The sequence below is a fragment of the Vigna unguiculata genome, chromosome 6, assembly GCF_037176805.1.
Source record: "Vigna unguiculata cultivar grain cowpea cultivar isolate G323 ecotype 2 chromosome 6, ASM3717680v1, whole genome shotgun sequence".
Taxonomy (NCBI): Eukaryota; Viridiplantae; Streptophyta; class Magnoliopsida; order Fabales; family Fabaceae; genus Vigna; species Vigna unguiculata.
This window is the reverse complement of record NC_140797.1, coordinates 10,518,817-10,536,696: the sequence shown is the minus strand read 5'-3', so window position 1 is coordinate 10,536,696 and position 17,880 is coordinate 10,518,817. Positions and strand designations below refer to the sequence as shown.

Below are 17,880 nucleotides of genomic sequence, written 5' to 3'. Positions count from 1 at the left end.
CCTTTGCCGAGGGAGAAGGGGCCAAGGATGTTCATTCACCACTTTGCGAAGGGCCACGTGGATAGTATAAAGTGAAACTGCTCTTGTTTCTGGTGGATAAGGTTGCCATGCTTCAGGCATGGTATGCATTTTTTGACGAAGTCTTGACAGTTGGCGTCCATGGTTTGCCAGAAGTAACTGGCGTGAAGGATTCGGGTAGTCATGGTGTGTGCGCCGGAATGATAGCCACATATGCCCTCATATAATTCTTTAATGATGTACTGAGCTTGATCTGCCGTGACGCATTTGAGAAGTGACTAGCCGTATCCGCGTTTGTAAAGGTCATCGCCTATCATCGTGTACTGATAACGCTGTCGTTGACGCGATCAAATTAATACTACTAAACTATAGCAACGTCAGTATTACTAAGATAGTAGTCAACAAAATAGAAAGGGTAAAGTAACCCAAAGTCGTCTCCCAACGAACAAGGAATTGATTTTTAACAAATTAGTTCTTATAAAACTATACAAGAGTTAGTCAAATAAAATTATAAAAAATATAGGGGATTAAGATAAACAAAGATAGAAATAAAATTTAAAAGATAAAAAGAAATAAAAACAATAATAAAGAAAATAGATTGATTCCATTGCTTTTTCAAAATAGATTCATCATCAGTTATCTAAAGATTATTGCTCAATTAATTATTGTTGTAAATTTACAAATTAATCAATGTAAAGTCTCAATTAATTTGTTGGCGTTCTCACTTTTAACCAAAGTACAATCTCAATTAAAAGTGAGAACTTTTAGATTATCCACAGTAAATTCAACCAAAGTACAGTCTCAATCAAATTTTACTATGCCTAATCATGTCTATTCTTTTATCTCCTCACCAAATAGAAAGCTTAATTAATCAAAGTAAAGTCTCAATTAATTGTAGTTAGAGTAAATACCTTTAACCAAAGTAAAGTCTCAATTATTGGTAAAAACTCATTTAATCATATGAAAGTTTCTAAATAAAATCAAAGTAAAGTCTCAATTAAATTTAAAAACCCTTGAACTCATATGATCAACATGCATATAGATTTAAAATCATTACTTTTTACGTGATTCAAAGATAAAAGACATAGATAAATTAAAACCTCAACAATAATAAAAAGAACAAAGAAATTAATTCATTCTAACCTCAGAATCCATAATGAAATTACAATGGAATCAACCAAAGAAGTTTAGCAATCCATGGAATACAAAATAAAAATAGAAGAATGGAGAGAGAGAAAGGAAACGAAATTAGGCCCCCCCTAAGGGTTCCTGAACTCCAAAGTCCCGAGCTTGTCCTTTTTGCTTCTCCCTTGGTCTCTTTATATAGGAATTGGACTGGGCTTTTCTGTTGCTAAAATCTCTCAAATATCTTTTAAAATAAAGATAAAGATAAATATTTAAAAATATTTGGAGAGATATAGACTATTTGACAAATATAATTGGTTGATAATATCAATATCTAATATAATTAAATTAATTAATTAATTAAAGATATATGATAAATTATCACCAATTAGTATTTGTATTAATTTTCCAAATTAACCCTTTGCAATCTCCTTAAATTATCTTCTAAATAATCCAATATCTTCTAGATATATTTGTTTGTTGTGGAACTAAAAAGATTCAAGAAGATCTTGTCATATTTAAAAAGATTTGGTAGTTATTATCTTTTAATATTTTATGATATAATTAAATAAGATAATTATTTAAAAATATCAAATAAAATATCTAAAGATATATTTTCCCAAATTATCTTCTATCATAAAGATAAAGAAAACCGCAAGGTCCAATTTTTCTTTCCTCTCTTCTTGGTTTAGCCAAACTTCTTCAGTTTTTCAAGCTTTTCTTGCCGTCTTCATGTAATGCTTGGCTTGAATTTTTGTGCTTTTGATAATTTCTTATTCTTGGATTTATCTTTAAGGTGTCATGAAGCTTTAATAAATTTATTTCCACACCTCCATGAGCTTAACTTAGCTGCAGCTGCACTAACACACCTCAAAATATCCAAAGAACATTTATGCAACTAAAAAGCTATTTTTAACATGTTTTTGTATCTCATGCTCAATAAACCCAATAATAGGAAATCCCAATTAAATCAATCTTTAAGCACACAAATTCAATTAAATACCTAGAATTAAACATTAAATGAGGACAAAAATACGCACTCATCATGTACCTAGTGGCTTTAGTTATCCAAATTTTGTCGGCGTTAGGTGGAGGGTTACCGGTTTGGAGGTACTGGATGTAGGGAGTTATCCAATTGTCGGCTTGGTGTTGGGTTAGGTTATGCAAGTACTTGTGATGGATGGGGCGGATAGTGTTTGCTACAATAGGGATCGGTGGCGGCTTTTTAGCTTGGTGCTTGGATAATATGTCAGCTCTGACGTTTTCGGATCTAGTAATGTGTTGGATGCGGACTTGTTCGAAGGCGGACTGGACGACTTTCCAGAGCAGATGGTAATATTGTAGGAGGGTAGAGTCTTTGATCTAGAACTCGTCATTTAAATGGTCTACTATAAGCTTTGAATCGGTTTTGCATGTTAGCGACTTGACACCAAGCTCGCGGGCCAGGGATAAGCCGGCGAGGATGGCTTCGTATTCGACCTGGTTGTTAGATGTCTTGAAGGAGAAGTGGACGGATTTTTTGATGAGGATGTCGTTGGGGCCCTCTAGCACGATGCTAGCACCTGCTCCCTTCGGGTTTGACGAACCATCAACATAAAGTGTCCATTGGTCCTCTTCAGGAGTTTGTTGGAGATCGTTGACAAAGTTTGAAGGCATTGAGCTTTGATAGGGCCGTGAGGTTCGTAGTGGATGTTGAATTCAGATAACTAGACGGCTCATGGCGACATCCACCCTGCAAGGGCTGGTTTCTACAATATTTTCTGAATTGGGTAGTCAGTTTTGACGACGATGTTATGATTTTGGAAGTATGGGCGTAGGTGGCGGGCTGCGTGTACCAGGGATAGGGCCAACTTTTCCACCATCTGGTATCTGGTTTCAGGGTCTGGCAGGGTTCTACTGACGAAATAAACAGGATGTTGGGTGTTGCTGACATCTTAGACCAGCGCGGCGCTGACGGTGTGATCTGTGGCAGTGTTCACAATAAGGGTTTATGAGTATCCGGTTTATGGAGGATAGGTGGTGAGTTGAGGGTGGTTTTAAGCTTTTGGAATATTTGTTCACAATCATTATTCCACGTAAACTTGGCGGATTTTGTTAGCAATTGTATGATGGTTGGGTTTGTTCAGCTAGTTTGGGAAGGAAGCGGTAAATGGCTGTGAGGCGGCCTATGAGGCGTTGTACCTCTTTGACACTAGTGGGGCTTCGCATTTCAATGATCGCATTGCATTTTTCAGGATTAGCCTCTATACCGGGCTGGGTGAGCATGAATCTAAGAAATTTACCACGGTCCATGCCGAATACGCACTTGTCGGGGTTGAGGCGGAGGTTGTAGTATCGTAATGCGGAAAAGACTCTGATAGGTCCTGAGCATGCTGGTGATGGCTTGGGGATTTGACAACCATGTCGTCAACGTATACTTCAACACATTTGGCCATTAAATGACTGAAGACTTTGTCCATCAATCGTTGGTAGGTCGCTCTAGCGTTTTTAAGGCCAAATGGCATGACCTTGTAGAAGTAATTGGTGTCGTCTGTGATGAAGGCGATTTTGTTCATGTCGGATGCGGCCATGGGGATTATAACTGGAGTATGCATCAAGAAAGCTGAGGACCTTGTTACCGGTTGCGCCGTCAACAAGTCGGTCAATATTGGGTAAGGGGTAGACATCTCTGGGACAGGCTTTGTTAAGATCCGTGTAATCAACACACATCTGCCACTTGCCATTGGCCTTCTTAACCAGGGCCACGTTAGAGAGCCAAGTGGTATAGTGAGCTTCTTCGATGAACCCTGTACTCAGTAATTTATCAGCCTCGGCCTTGGCTGCTAGGCGTCGTTCCTCGCCGAGTTTACATTTTTTCTAAGAGACATACCGGGCCTCCTTGTAAATAGATAACTTGTGGGATGCCACTTGAGGGTCAACTCCAGGTAAGTCAGCAGCTGACCAAGCAAAGAGGTCCGTGTTGCTGACTAGGGTGGGTGTTATGATGTCACGTTGTTCAAATTCTAGCCTGGTACCAAGTTTGATGAAGCGGCCATTTGGGAGCTCCAAGGGGTAGTTTCTTCAACAGGTTCAAGGTGAACATCACGGTGAAGATCGTCACCAGACAAAGTGATCTCAGAGTCGGGTGGTCGCTCAATGTGATTGGTTTGCAGGATGGGGATTTTTGGGCGTAGGCTGGCCATGTAGTATTCGCGTGCAAGGCGTTGGTCGCAATGAATGGTGAGGATGTCACCAGATGGGGAGGGAAACTTCATGGCAAAATGAGGGGTGGAGACGACATCGCCAAGGGTGTTGAGTGAAGGGCGACCGAGGAGGACATTATAAGATGTAAGTGCGTCGACGATGAGAAAGCGGATAGGAACTGTCTTTGTTTGGGCGCCATCGCGGAAGACGGTATGGAGGTAAATGTTGTTGCGGGTGGAGACTTGTTCCCTATAAAAGCCATAAATTGGTTCATGATATGGGACCATGGCAGTGTCTGGGAGTTGAAGTTTCTGGTACGTAGCCCAATAGAGTATGTCGACGGAACTGGCTTGGTCGACGAGGACTATTTTTGACTGTGTAATTTTCTATTTCAACGGTGATGACCATAGGGTCATCTTGCTGGTGATCAAGGCTGTGAAAATCGTCATCCATGAAGGTTATGGGAGGCATGCGGCGTCTGTAATAAGAATGGGTGATGTGGTTGATGGATTGGATATGGCAGAGGTGTCTCTTTCTGGCGGATGAGGTAGATCCTCCACTAGCGAAACTACCGGAGATGGTGCTGATAGTGCCACGTAGGGGAGGGTCGATAGGGGTGACGTTGGTGCGAGCTGGTTGGGGGTCATGGTTTGCGGGTTGGTTTGGGCGTTTATCGTGGCGAGAGTCGCGGGGAGGGAGTCGGTGATCGGGACGAGGAGGATGATGGGATTGGGAGGAGTGGTCTTCGCTGCGGACAAAGCGGCGAAAGTGGCCAGCTCGCACCAGTTCTTCAATTTTATCCTGGAGTGCTTTACAGTTCTCTGTGGTATGGCCATGGTTTCGTGATAGCGGCAGTATTTAGTCATGTCCGCATTGGGGAGAGTGGTCGTCTTGCATGGTGGTGGGATGAGGTTGGCTTGTAAAGCCTCATCAAGGAGGCGGGATCTGGGAACATTTAGAGGGGCGTATCTGGTGAAGCGGGCTATAGGGGTTCTCGTGGTCCCGGATCAGGACGGGGAGGTTGTGCGGTGGGGTTGGCGGTAGAGGGTGCGTAATCATTTCAAAATTTTGTATGGAGAGTTTGCATTTCCTTCATACGAACGTAATCGGTGGCCCGCAGCTTCAACTTATGCCATTGAGGCAAGTGGGTGTAGGTAGACGTTGTTGACAAAGGGGCCGGGTTGAAGGGTGAGGGCCATGTACTGGAGTATCATCTCTTGATTAAGGTGTGGGGTGCGAAGGGCAGCCTTGTTGAATTGATCAATAAATGCCCGGAGCGTCTCGCCTAGTTCTTGCCTGACGCCGAGGAGTGATATTGTAGTAGTTTGATGCGGGCGGCTACCAACGAAGTGAGTGGTAAACATGTGTGAGAGGGTGTCAAAGCTGTCGATAGAGTATGGCGGGAGGGTGGTGAACCATTCGAGGGAGGGGCCTTTGAGGGTGGTAGGAAAGGCTTTGCAAAAGACGGCATCATGGGAAGTGTAGAGGGCGACGTGGGTGATGTAGACTTTGAGGTGTTAATCGGGGTCGGTTTCACCACCGTAACGCTCCAGTGTGAAGGGTTCCCACTGGGTGGGGAGGGGGATGTTGGCGATTAAGTCAGTGAAAGGGTGACGGCGCCTAGGTTGGTGAGATGGGAGCGGGTGAGGAGGTGTGGGATTATGGACAAGGGTGGGAAAAGTGGAGATGAAGTTGTGAGGAGGGATGTGGGTAGTAGGAAGGTTGTGAAGGTTGTAGGGTGGGATATGAGTGGTGTGTAGGGTGGTGGCCATGTTGTAGGGTGGGACATGAGTGGTGGGGAGGGTGGCAGCAGGAGTGGGAGCCGCAGTATGTCCTGGGAGGGTGGAGTGCAAGTGAGTAGGATGGGTTGAGAGGATGGGAGTTTGTTGGGTGGTGGTGAAGGTATGCGGGGTAGGATTGTACTCGCTTTCCTCTTCAGTAGGCTGGAAAGCTGGGGACCCTGTGGCATCAGATATTTCCTTGGCCTTTCCCTTTTGAGTGGGATCGGCTTCGATCTTTCGCCTCAGGTGAGAATTTTCCTATCGCAGTGCTTCCATCTCATCAGCACTACGCTTCTTCATGTCAGCCAGCTCCTGTTGCATCTTGGCTTGACCGTCTAGGATGGCGACCAGATCTGGAGTGATGTTAGCAGGTCCTGAGGGGCTGTCTTCAACTTACTTGTTAACTCCTGCTCTGCTGCGGGTAGAAACCATTTTCGGAGAAAACGGGTAGTAAAGTACTATCTTGTACCCCACAGTGGGCGCCAATTGTTCCTGCAGAGAACAAACAAGATATGCTAGGCACAAGTATTACCTTACCCTGGTCGGTCATCTCCTCAGTAGGCCTCTTCCTGGCTTATATATATCGCTTATGGGTATCTCAGAGTGGTCGAAACTGTATAGGTAAGGTGACGCTTGTGCCTAACTTATCTTATTTGTTCTCTGCAGGAACAATTGGCGCCCACCGTGGGACACGAGACAACACCTTAGTACCCGTTTTTCTCCTAAGATGGTTTCAACTCGTAGTAGAGCTGGAGTTAACAAGTAGGCATATGCTGGTGCCTTAGGACCCGCTAACATCACCCTTGACCTGGCCGCTATCCTAGACGGCCAGGCCAAAATGCAACAGGAGCTGGCAGATATGAAGAAATGTAGCACTGATGAGATAGAGGCGCTACGACAAGAGAATTATCGCTTCAAGCGAAAGATCGAAGTCGATCCCACCCAGAAAGGAAAAGCCAAGGAGGCGTTTGAGGCTGCAAGGTCCCCGACCTTCCAGCCCACAGAAGAAGAAAGCGAATACAACCCCACCCCTCACACCTTCACCACCACCCAACAAACACACATTCCCTCCACCCATCCCACTCACTTCCCCTCCACCCAACCCAAACACACCGCAGCTTCTACCCCTGCTGCTACACATCCCAAGACGCGGTCTTTTGCAAAGCCTTCCCCACCACCCTCAAAGGCCTTGCTCTCAAATGGTTCACAACCTTTCCACCCTACTCCATCGACAGTTTCAACGCTCTCTCCCATATGTTCTCAACCCATTTCGCTGGCAGTCGCCTACATCAAACTACTACAATCTCTCTCCTAGGCATCAGACAAGAACAAGGTGAACCACTCAGCACATTCATCGATCGTTTCAGCAAGGCAGCCCTTCGTACCCCACACGTCAACCAGGAAATGATCCTTCAATGTATGGCACTCACCCTCCAACCCGGACCCTTCGCCAATAATGTCTACCTCCACCCACCTACCTATATGCACGAGCTCAAGTTGCATGCGACCAACTATGTTCGCATGGAGGAAATGCAGACCCTCCACACCAAATTCTGCAATGACTATGCAGCCACCACCGCCAACCCCTCCCCACAAACCCCCCGGCCTCGATACCCGCCCACGCGAATCCTGCCAACCCCGCTTTACCATATCTGCCCCCTTTATTGTAGCCCGATCCCGCCTCCTTGATGAGGCCTTGCAAGCTGACCTCATCCCACTACCCCGCAAGACGACCACTCCCCCTAATGTTGATATGACCAAATATTGCCGCTACCACCGCAACCATGGCCACACTACAGAAGACTGCAAAGCACACCAGGATAAAATAGAAGAACTGGTCCGTGCTGGTCAGTTTCGCAGCTCCATCCACAGAGATGATCATCCTTCCCAAGCCCGTCACCCCTCGATCTAACCACAGACGCCCTCCACACGACTCTCGCTATGACAGATGGCCTTCCCAACCTGCTAACCAGGATCCCCAACCGGCTCGCACCAACATAACCCTCGCCGATCGTCCCCTACGTGGCACTATCAACACCATCTCTGGTGGCTTCGCTTGTGGAGGATCCACCTCTTATGCCAGAAAGAAACACCTTTGCCATATCCAATCCATCATCCATATTACCCATTCCCATCACAAACGCCGCATGCCTCCTATCATCTTCACAGATGACGACTTTCACGGCCTCGACCACCAACAAGACGACCCCATGGTCATCACTATTGAAATCGAAAACTACGCCGTTAAGAAAGTCCTTGTTGACCAGGGCAGCTCTGTCGACATCCTCTACTGGGCCACATATCAAAAACTCCTGCTCCCAGACACTGCCATGGTCCCATACGACGAACCAATCTCTGGCTTCTCTGGCGAACAAGTGTCCACCCGCGACTAAATTGACCTTCACACCGTGTTTCGTGACAGAGCCCAAACTAAAATGATTCCCATCTGCTTCCTTATCGTTGACACGCCCACATCCTACAATGTCCTCCTTGGTCGTCCTTCACTCAACACCCTCGGCGCTGTCGTCCTCACTGTCCATTGCGACCAATGCTTGGCACGCGAATGCTACATGGCCAGCCTACGCCCACAACTCCCAATCCAGCAAACCAACCACATTAAGCGACCACCTAGCTCCGGCATCGCCCTATCGGGCGAAGATCTAGACCCCAGAGTGGGCCAGGATATTCATCTCAAACCTGTCGAAGAAACCTCCCCTCTAGAACTTCCGAATGGCCACTCCATCAACCTAAGCACCGGTTTGAACTCTGACGAGCGTGCCAACATCACACCTATCCTGGTCAGCAACACAGACCTTTTAGCTTGGTCAGCCACAGACTTACCTTGGGTAGACCCTCTAGTAGCATCCCATAAACTATCCATCTACAAAGAAGCCTGCTACATCTCCTAGAAAAAACGCAAACTCGGTGAAGAACGACGCCTGGCAGCTAAGGTCGAGGCCGATAAGTTACTGAGCGCAGGATTCATTGAAGAAGCTCAATACACCACTTGGCTTTCTAATGTAGTCTTGGTGAAGAAAGCCAATGGCAAATGGCGAATGTGTGTAGACTACACATCTCTAAACAAGGCCTATCCTCGAGATGTCTACCCCTTACCCAATATCGACCGACTTGTTGATGGCGCGGCAGGGAATAAAGTACTTAGTTTCTTGGATGCATATTCTGGATACAACCAAATCCCTATGGCCGCATCTGACATGAACAAGACCGCCTTCATCACGGACGACGCCAATTACTTTTACAGAGTTATGCCCTTTGGTCTTAAAAACGCTGGAGCAACCTACCAATGTGTCGAAGTATACGTTGACGACATGGTTGTCAAGTCTCCAAGCCACCACCAACACGCCCAGGACCTCTCAGCGGTCTTCTCCGCATTACGCCAATACAACCTTCGCCTCAACCTCGACAAGTGTGTATTCGGTGTCGACCACGATAAATTTCTCAGATTCATGTTAACTCAACGCGGCATAGAAGCCAATTTCTAAAAAGTGCAAGGCGATTATCGAAATGTGTAGTCCCACCACCATCAAAGAGGTCCAATGCCTCATAGGCCGCCTTACAGCCATTTCCCGCTTCCTGCCCAAACTGGCTGAACAAACCCAACCCATAGTCCAACTCCTCAAAAAATCTGCCCGGTTCACGTGGACAGACGATTGTGAACAAATCTTTCAAAAACTAAAAACCACCCTCACCTCACCACCTATCCTCCACAAGCCGGACACTTGTCAACCCCTGCTAGTTTACATCACAGCCATCGACCACACCGTCAGCACTGCGCTTGTCCAAGATATAGAGCGCACGCAACATCCTGTCTACTTCATTAACAGAACACTGCAAGATCCTGAAACCAAGTATCAAATGGTGGAAAAGTTGGCCCTGTCCTTGGTCCACGCAGCTTGCCGCCTACACTCATACTTCCAAAACCACAGCATCTCCGTCAAAACCGACGACCCAATCCAAAAGATATTACAAAAACCCAAACCTAACTAGACGAATGTCATCCTAGGCCGTCGAGCTGTCGGAATTCAACATCCGTTACGAACCCCATGGCCCCATTAAAGCCCAATGCCTCTTAGATTTTGTTAATGACCTCCAACAAACACCCATAGAGGACTAGTGGACGCTTCATGTAGAGTGTTCCTCAAATCCGAAAGGTGCTGGTGTTGGTATCGTGTTAGAAGGGCCCAACGATATCCTCATTGAAAAATCCCTCCATTTCGCCTTCAAGATATCCAACAATGAAGCCGAGTACGAAGCCATCCTCGCCGGCCTTTCCCTTGCCCGCGAAGTTGGCGTCAAAACCCTAACATGCAAAACCGACTCCAGACTTATTGTGGGCCACCTAAATGATGAATTCTAGATTAAGGACCCCATCCTCTTACAATATTACCATCTGGTCCGCGCGGTCATCCAATCCACTTTCGAACAAGTCCGCATTGAACACATTCCCAAGACCGACAATATCAGAGCCGACATCCTATCCAAATTAGCCAGCACCAAATTAAAAATCTGCCACCGATCCCTATTGCAACAAACATTATCCACTCCCTCAATCACAAATACATGCCACATCCTAACCCGCACCCCAGCCGACAACATCACCCCTCCCCAAACCCACAACTGGACCACCCCTTATATCCAATATCTCCAAACCGGTAACCCCCCAGAAGATGCTGATAAAACTTGGCTGGCTAAAGCCGCCAGATATACCATGATAGGCGATGACCTCTACAAACGCGGATATGGCCAACCGCTTCTCAAACGTGTCATTGCAGAACAAGCGCAGTATATAATTAAGGAACTGCATGAAGGCATTTGCGGCTACCATTCTGGCGCACGTACTATGGCCACCAGAATCCTTCGAGCCGGTTACTTCTGGCCGACTATAGAAGCGGATTGCCAAGACTATGTCAAAAAATGCAAACCATGTCAAAAACATGGCAACCTCATCCACCAAAAATAAGAACAACTCCATTCCATGCTCTCCCCATGGCCCTTCGCTAAATGGGGAATGGATGTCCTCGGTCCCTTCTCCCCCGGCCAGGTGAAATTCCTAATAGTAGCCGTTGATTATTTCACTAAGTGGATAGAAGCCAAACCACTGACCACCATCACAGCCCTGTAGGTCCAGCAATTTGTCTGGAAAGATATCATATGCCGATATGGCGTTCCGCATACTATCATTACTGATAATGGCCGGCAATTCATAGATAAAGAACTAGCCAAGTTCTACACTGGTCTGGGCATCAAACACATAACTAGTTCTGTAGAACACCCACAAACCAATGGACAAGCAGAGGCTGCCAACAAAGTTATTCTAATGGAATTACACAAATGGTTAGACACCGCCAAAGGCCGATGACCCGAAGAATTGGTAGAATGCTATAGGCCTACAGATGCACCCCTCAGTCAGCAACAAACGAGTCCCCATTCAGCCTAGTTTACGGAGTAGACGCCATGATACCCGTCGAAATTGGCGAACCATCCATACGTCGAGAACTATACGACCCAACCCACAATCATCAAAACATGGCCACTCACCTCGACCTCCTACCCGAACTTAGAGAAAAAGCACAGATACGCAACTTCGCCGCCAAACAAAGAGCTGCCAGAAAGTATAACGCAAACCTATGTCCAAGATCGTTCATAAAAGGAGACTTAGTATGGAGAATGGCCAGCAGTGCAAGGAAGAAGGATGGCAAATTTTCAGCCAATTGGGACGACCCATACCGCATACGTGAAGACAAGGGAAGAGGAGCATATCGTCTGGAGCATTTATCTAGGGAGGAAATACCTAATATGTGGAATGTGTCCCATCTCAAGTTTTACTTTAGTTAAACATGTACTGTATCACATCAAAACACTTGTAACCCTAGGTGTACTCTTTTTCCTCACCTGGTCTTTTTTCCCTAAGGAGGGTTTCGGCTAGGGAGGTTTTAACGAGGCCCCTAGATTCAATGAATAATACAAAGGGTTCCCAACTTTACGACTATTCTTTACTTCACCACTCATATTCGTTTTAAGTTCCCCACCTTTACCACAAGTAAGCGGCCTGGGTCGAACACCCTTAACTCGTTGGTTAATTCGTTTAAGTTCCCCACCCTTACCGCAAATAAGTGGCCTAGGTCAAACACCCTTAACACGTTGGTTAATTTGTTTAAGTTCCCCACCCTTACCACAAGTAAGCGGCCTGGGTCAAACACCCTTAACACGTTGATTAATTCGTTTAAGTTCCCCACCCTTACCACAAGCAAGCGGCCTGGATCGAACACCCTTAACATGTTGGTTAATTCGTTTAGGTTCCCCACCCTTACCACAAGTAAGCAGCCTGGGTCTAACACCCTTAACACGTTGGTTAATTCATTTAAGTTCCCCACCCTTACCACAAATAAGCGGCCTAGGTCGAACACCCTTAACACGTTGGTTAATTTGTTTAAGTTCCCCACCCTTACCACAAGTAAGCGGCCTGGGTCAAACACCCTTAACACGTTGGTTAGTTCGTCTAAGTTCCCCACCCTTACCACAAGTAAGCGACCTAGGTCGAACACCCTTAACACGTTGGTTAATTCGTTTAAGTTCCCCACCCCTTACCACAAGTAGGTCGCCTGGGTCGAACACCTTTAACATACAATCGATTTCGCCATACATCAAACACCTACTCACATATATAAAAAACAATTGACACACAAGTAACCGGCCTCAAACAAACACAATATAAACATAAACGGGCATTCATATCAAGCACTAAAGTAAAACAATGTACGGGTTACTACAGACTTGGAATCATTAAGCAAATTGGAAATATTAAATCAAAAATCCTAAGTCGCCTCCTGCTCAGCACCCTTCGCCACCGCCCCATCACCACCTGCATCAGCATTCACCACCTCCTTCTCTCCATCCCCTTCTGGGCTAGATTTCTGCCTCATCTGTAAGTACCCCATCAACCACATCCTTATTTACATCAAACCTCGAATCATTAACGTCAACATTCTCATAAAAAAAGGCCGCTTGTCGTACACCCTTCTGAAAACCATTAATATGTTCTTGTATTATACAACTCTTCAGGTCCTCTAACTCCCCCTCCAGCCCATCATGTTTTTCCTTTATCTCGTCGTAGTCAGCCTCAAGATCTGCAATCTGGCCCTTCAGCTTTTCTTCATAATCAAGGCAGCGCACCTTCCACGTAGCAAGCCTCTTTCTCTCCGTTTCCCACCCCTCCTTCTCCTTCTTCCAAGCCTCTTTTTCTTCAGCGTGCTTGTCCACCTTCTCCTGCAACTCTTCCACCTTAGTCCGGTTTCCTTCCTTCAACTCCCTCTCATACAAGGATCCCACACGCCGGCTTAGTAGCAAGGTCTTACTGCTAAACTCCACCATAGCCTTCACCAAAGCTTTCAGCTCCATATTGTCAATGGAGTCCAACAGCGACTTTGGCACGTTAATCTCGATATCCTTCCGAACAGTGGTTTTTGGAAGCTCAATCAGCCCAACTTTCGACCCCTTCACCCCATTGGCCGAACCCTCTCCCATCACAACAACTCGCACCTTCTTCACGTCTTTTCCCTTGCCTAGCCTGGCCGACAACTCTGCTTTCCTCTTGGTACCACCGTGCACGTGGACCTTTACCAACGAATCCTGTAGGTTGGGAACCTCAGTGTTTCCCGCAGCTCTAGCCTTCACCGCCTTTTCCTTGCGCAAAGTTTGAAAAAGCGTCAAGTTTTTCTTGCCCATTTACGCGATATGCCCTGAAGTACACAACACACAAATTGTCAAAATACTTGAATGTACAACAATGCTCAAAGTTACAAAAAAATACCTTCAATATCTATAATTGTGTGAACCGAATTATACACCCTAACTAAGCCCTTAGTGGGCATCTTATCGTTAAATTGCATCAAGATATCCACCACCTCTTTCTCCACCACCGACAAATCCTCCCTCGATATCACCTTATATCTCCAAGGATTGCCGGTCCAGAAAAACGGAAATTTAGTGTTACCATCAGCTGTATAGAAGTGTGACCGACCAATCGGTTTCACCACCACCTTGAAGAATCCATCTTTAAAATGCTTGAACGACTGAGTGAAAGCGTCTAGTTTGTTGAGACCAGGCCGACTTATTAATGACAACCACGTTATCGGACTCTTCGGCCTCATAACAAAAAAGTACAAGAATGCTCGAGGAGACGGTTCCAAGTACAATGCCATGCATAGTCACCGGAAAGCTTGTAAGGACGCCCAACTGAGGGTGAAGTTGAGTAGGGGCGACGTTCAATAATCGAAGCACTCCCATGGTGAACTCATCGAACGGTAACCGGATATGTAGCTGCGAGAAATGGCACATATACATATAAAAGAATTCTTCAGCCGATTCTTCTCGACCGTGGCAAACACATTCAATAGCGGTCACCCGCTCCGGAGCAACTATGTCCCTTTGAACACCCTTTTGAAAAATAGGTGTGCAGTTCAACAACGACCTCAGCAAATGCGACCACTGAAACAATGATTGCTGTGTCGGTACGTCCGCCGCCACCCATTCGTACCCGGTCTTTGCTGGCCAGTTGCTCTCTGCCAACTCCTCGGGTGGGTCTTCCCTGACTTCAACCACCCTCTCCATTGGAATCCTCCCTATACTACCCATCTCTTCCCTATCACTAGTATCGTCTCGACTACTTCCACTATCTCCAAACCGCTCACTACCCGAATCTCACAACGAAACCCTATCGCTACTACTAGACATACCTGATTCTTTTAAAGATGACGAAGGAGGAAAGGAAGATATCGAACAGCTCTAAAACGCATACGAACAGATTTTTTTGCAAATGAGACAAAGTGGATGCATTGCCAACATTATCTTCATTTATACACACGAATCTTAAACGTCATAACTCTTTCCCGCCAAAAAACATAACTCATTTTAATCATCACAAAGTATCAAAATGACGGCGCCAAACTTCTCTAAATTAGACTTCTGACACCCCTTCACCTGCCACAGACCCCTTCACCTGTGCAAACCCCTTCACCTACCCGAAACTCCTTCATATCTTTTAGCCTTAACATTGTCCATCACAGTTAAAGGCTGGGGGACTGGTGTATCACACCTAGCCGATCACGACTAACACATTAGCACATATCATCCTTCACCAACATGCTATATCGGCAAAGGCTAGGGGACTGGTGTACCGTACCTGACCAACTTAACCATATAAGTAACAACGAACAATCCCCACATATGTGCCGGAAACAACTAAGGTACACGGCTCGGATCGGCATAAACCTAAACCAGCCTAAACTCATAACATAGGTCGCAAAAGGAACGGCCAACCTAGGACAGTACACGAACAAGGACATAAGCCAACCCAGGACAGTACACGGACAACGACGACATAAGCCAACTAGGGAAGTAACCAGATCAGACCACTCCAAAAGTCTTAGCGAAATAAAAGCCCCCTGATATACAATAAGCCCACAATAATCGAACTAAGGGCCTGGGCTAGGGCCCAGGCCTACCTACAGCCCAAACTAGGGCCCAGCCCATGTCTTGGCCAAACATAATTAATACCCTATAAATACGCGTGGACCCCAATAATTAAAGGTATGCATTCATTACTCCATTAATCACCTGATTTGACTTTTTGAGAGCTTTGGCTGACTTGAGCTTCGGAGTCCCTTCTGCAGGTAACCCCTCCTGGGTCCAAACAGACACGTGCCAACCGGGAAGATGCCAACTGAGGAGATAGCGGACTGTATAGGTAAAGTGACGCTTGTGCCTAACTTATCTTATTTGTTCTCTACAGGAACAACACTAAAACCTGAAAAATGAAAATTAAAATGTAAGAGATTAATCTCTAAAACCACTTTATTCCTATCATATAATATAATGAAGAAAGAAGAATGAAAGAAACTAATGTTGCCTCCTTGCAGTGCACATATTTGTTGCAACTTGACACTTTTTCACTTTTGTTCAATGGTTATACACAAATCTTCTACTTTACCAAATGATATGTAACATGTCCCTTTGGAGTTTTCCAAATGATCCCTATCTTTCACACAAATTTTATATTCAATATCTGCAAACTTATCCTAGAAAAAAACAAGAGCAGAGGGACATACACAAGGGAGAATGAGAAAAGTAACAGTATTTGAGCCTTGGTTATAAAGTAGCGTGAGAAGGAGCAATGATTTTTTTTCCTTTTGGTTGTAACTCTAGTCTCTTCCTAGAAACCATGGTAATTCGTTGAAAAGGTAAAAGCAGGGAAGCCATAAAAAGGAGGCATGGTTATTCAATAATCATGCATGCGAGGAGCAATAAGCAGTGAAGGTTACTATGCAAGGACTATATGGTGTTGCATGTTTAACATATAGAAAAATACTTCCAAGTTAAACATATACATATTTATATAGAATTAAACTTAGTTAGCATACAAATGGATGAATGTAGACTGAAAAATCATCATATTCCCGAAGGCATACAATTTCTTATTATGCATTGGAAATCACAACACACATGCTTCCAACGCTTTTATATAGCTTAATCACACAGGAAAAGGAAAAGTAAAATAAATTAAAACATTCAACTAACCTTTTTAGGTGCCAACACAACCTTAACCTCCACTTCAAAGTCTCGTCTTCACCCCCAACAATTCCAAACACAGCACCACCTGATTCAAAATGGAAAATATGATTAAAAATCAAATAATTTGCATTTCAATGCATATTCAAATGGCAGTAACTCACCTTGATGCACCTTGAGTTCAAGATTTCAACTCAAAGCCCATCCACCTAAAATGCTTGTTCTAAAAATTTAATTTGGATCCCATAACAAAAAAATTACTCAATCAATAACGTAGTAATATGGATGCTTCAAAAATCCATTGGTTTCGAAAGAAAACCCTCAAACCGCACCTATGAAGATACCCTTCGTTGTAAAGAAGAGAGTTGTCAGAGGTGTTGCTAACGAGAAGCTGTAAGACTCAGAATAATTAAATAAATAAATAAATATTTATTTAATAAATGCGAGGGCGAGAATCCCTAAGTTAATAAATGTGAAAAAAGAAGATAAGGAGTAAGGGTGGCTTAAGCAGTTGAGTGTGTGGAATCGTGTTGAGAGGACTTGGATTCAAATGTTATGTATGCCAATCATTTATTAATTTAATTGTTATATTGTTTTACGTTACAGTTTTTCTTCTAAATATGCCACACTTATTTTTATTATTATTATTTTATTATTATTGTTATTACTATTATTGTTTATTTTATTTATAATTTTATTATAATTATTATTTTTTTATTATTTTTTATTATTATTTTTTATTATTATTTTATCTTATTTGTATTATTGTTTTATTTTATTTTATTGTTATTTTCATTATTATTATTATTATTTTTATTGTTTGGTTTTATTATTATTATTTATTATTTTTATTATTATTATTATTATTATTATTATTATTATTATTATTATTGGTGGTGTTGTTTTTATTATTATCATTATTACTATTTTATTTCCCGTGTGATATTTTGGGGCAATGATTATGTGTTCTTCCTGGTTTGTATATTGTTTAGATGTTCAGGATTGTGTGTTGGGTATAACAAATTGTTTTGATGGTTTTATGTGGATTTATTGTGATTCTCCGGAATGTATGAAAGCAATGATATGATTGTGTTTTATGTATGACCGTGTGATATTATGTACTTAAGTTCAACTTAATGATATGAAAGTGTATTTACTTGTCATGGATGCATGTTTTGCGTTAACT

The 17,880-nt window shown here is 44.1% G+C and overlaps 2 protein-coding genes across 2 annotated transcripts; both read right to left on the bottom strand.

Moving 5' to 3' along the window:
- Positions 1-1,014: 1,014 nt before the first annotated feature.
- LOC146885511 (uncharacterized) lies at positions 1,015-16,982 on the bottom strand. The gene is made up of 3 exons (XM_085674481.1): positions 16,859-16,982; positions 16,704-16,782; positions 1,015-15,933 (listed from the first exon to the last, which is right to left on the bottom strand). Exon 3 carries the CDS (start codon positions 13,851-13,853, stop codon positions 13,035-13,037), a length of 819 nt encoding a protein of 272 aa, XP_085530607.1. The 5' UTR covers positions 13,854-15,933; positions 16,704-16,782; positions 16,859-16,982; the 3' UTR covers positions 1,015-13,034.
- Positions 3,238-5,162, bottom strand: LOC114188360 (uncharacterized). The gene is made up of 4 exons (XM_028076954.2): positions 4,899-5,162; positions 4,158-4,700; positions 3,754-3,999; positions 3,238-3,525 (listed from the first exon to the last, which is right to left on the bottom strand). Exons 1-4 carry the CDS (start codon positions 5,160-5,162, stop codon positions 3,238-3,240), a joined length of 1,341 nt encoding a protein of 446 aa, XP_027932755.2.
- Positions 16,983-17,880: the final 898 nt, after the last annotated feature.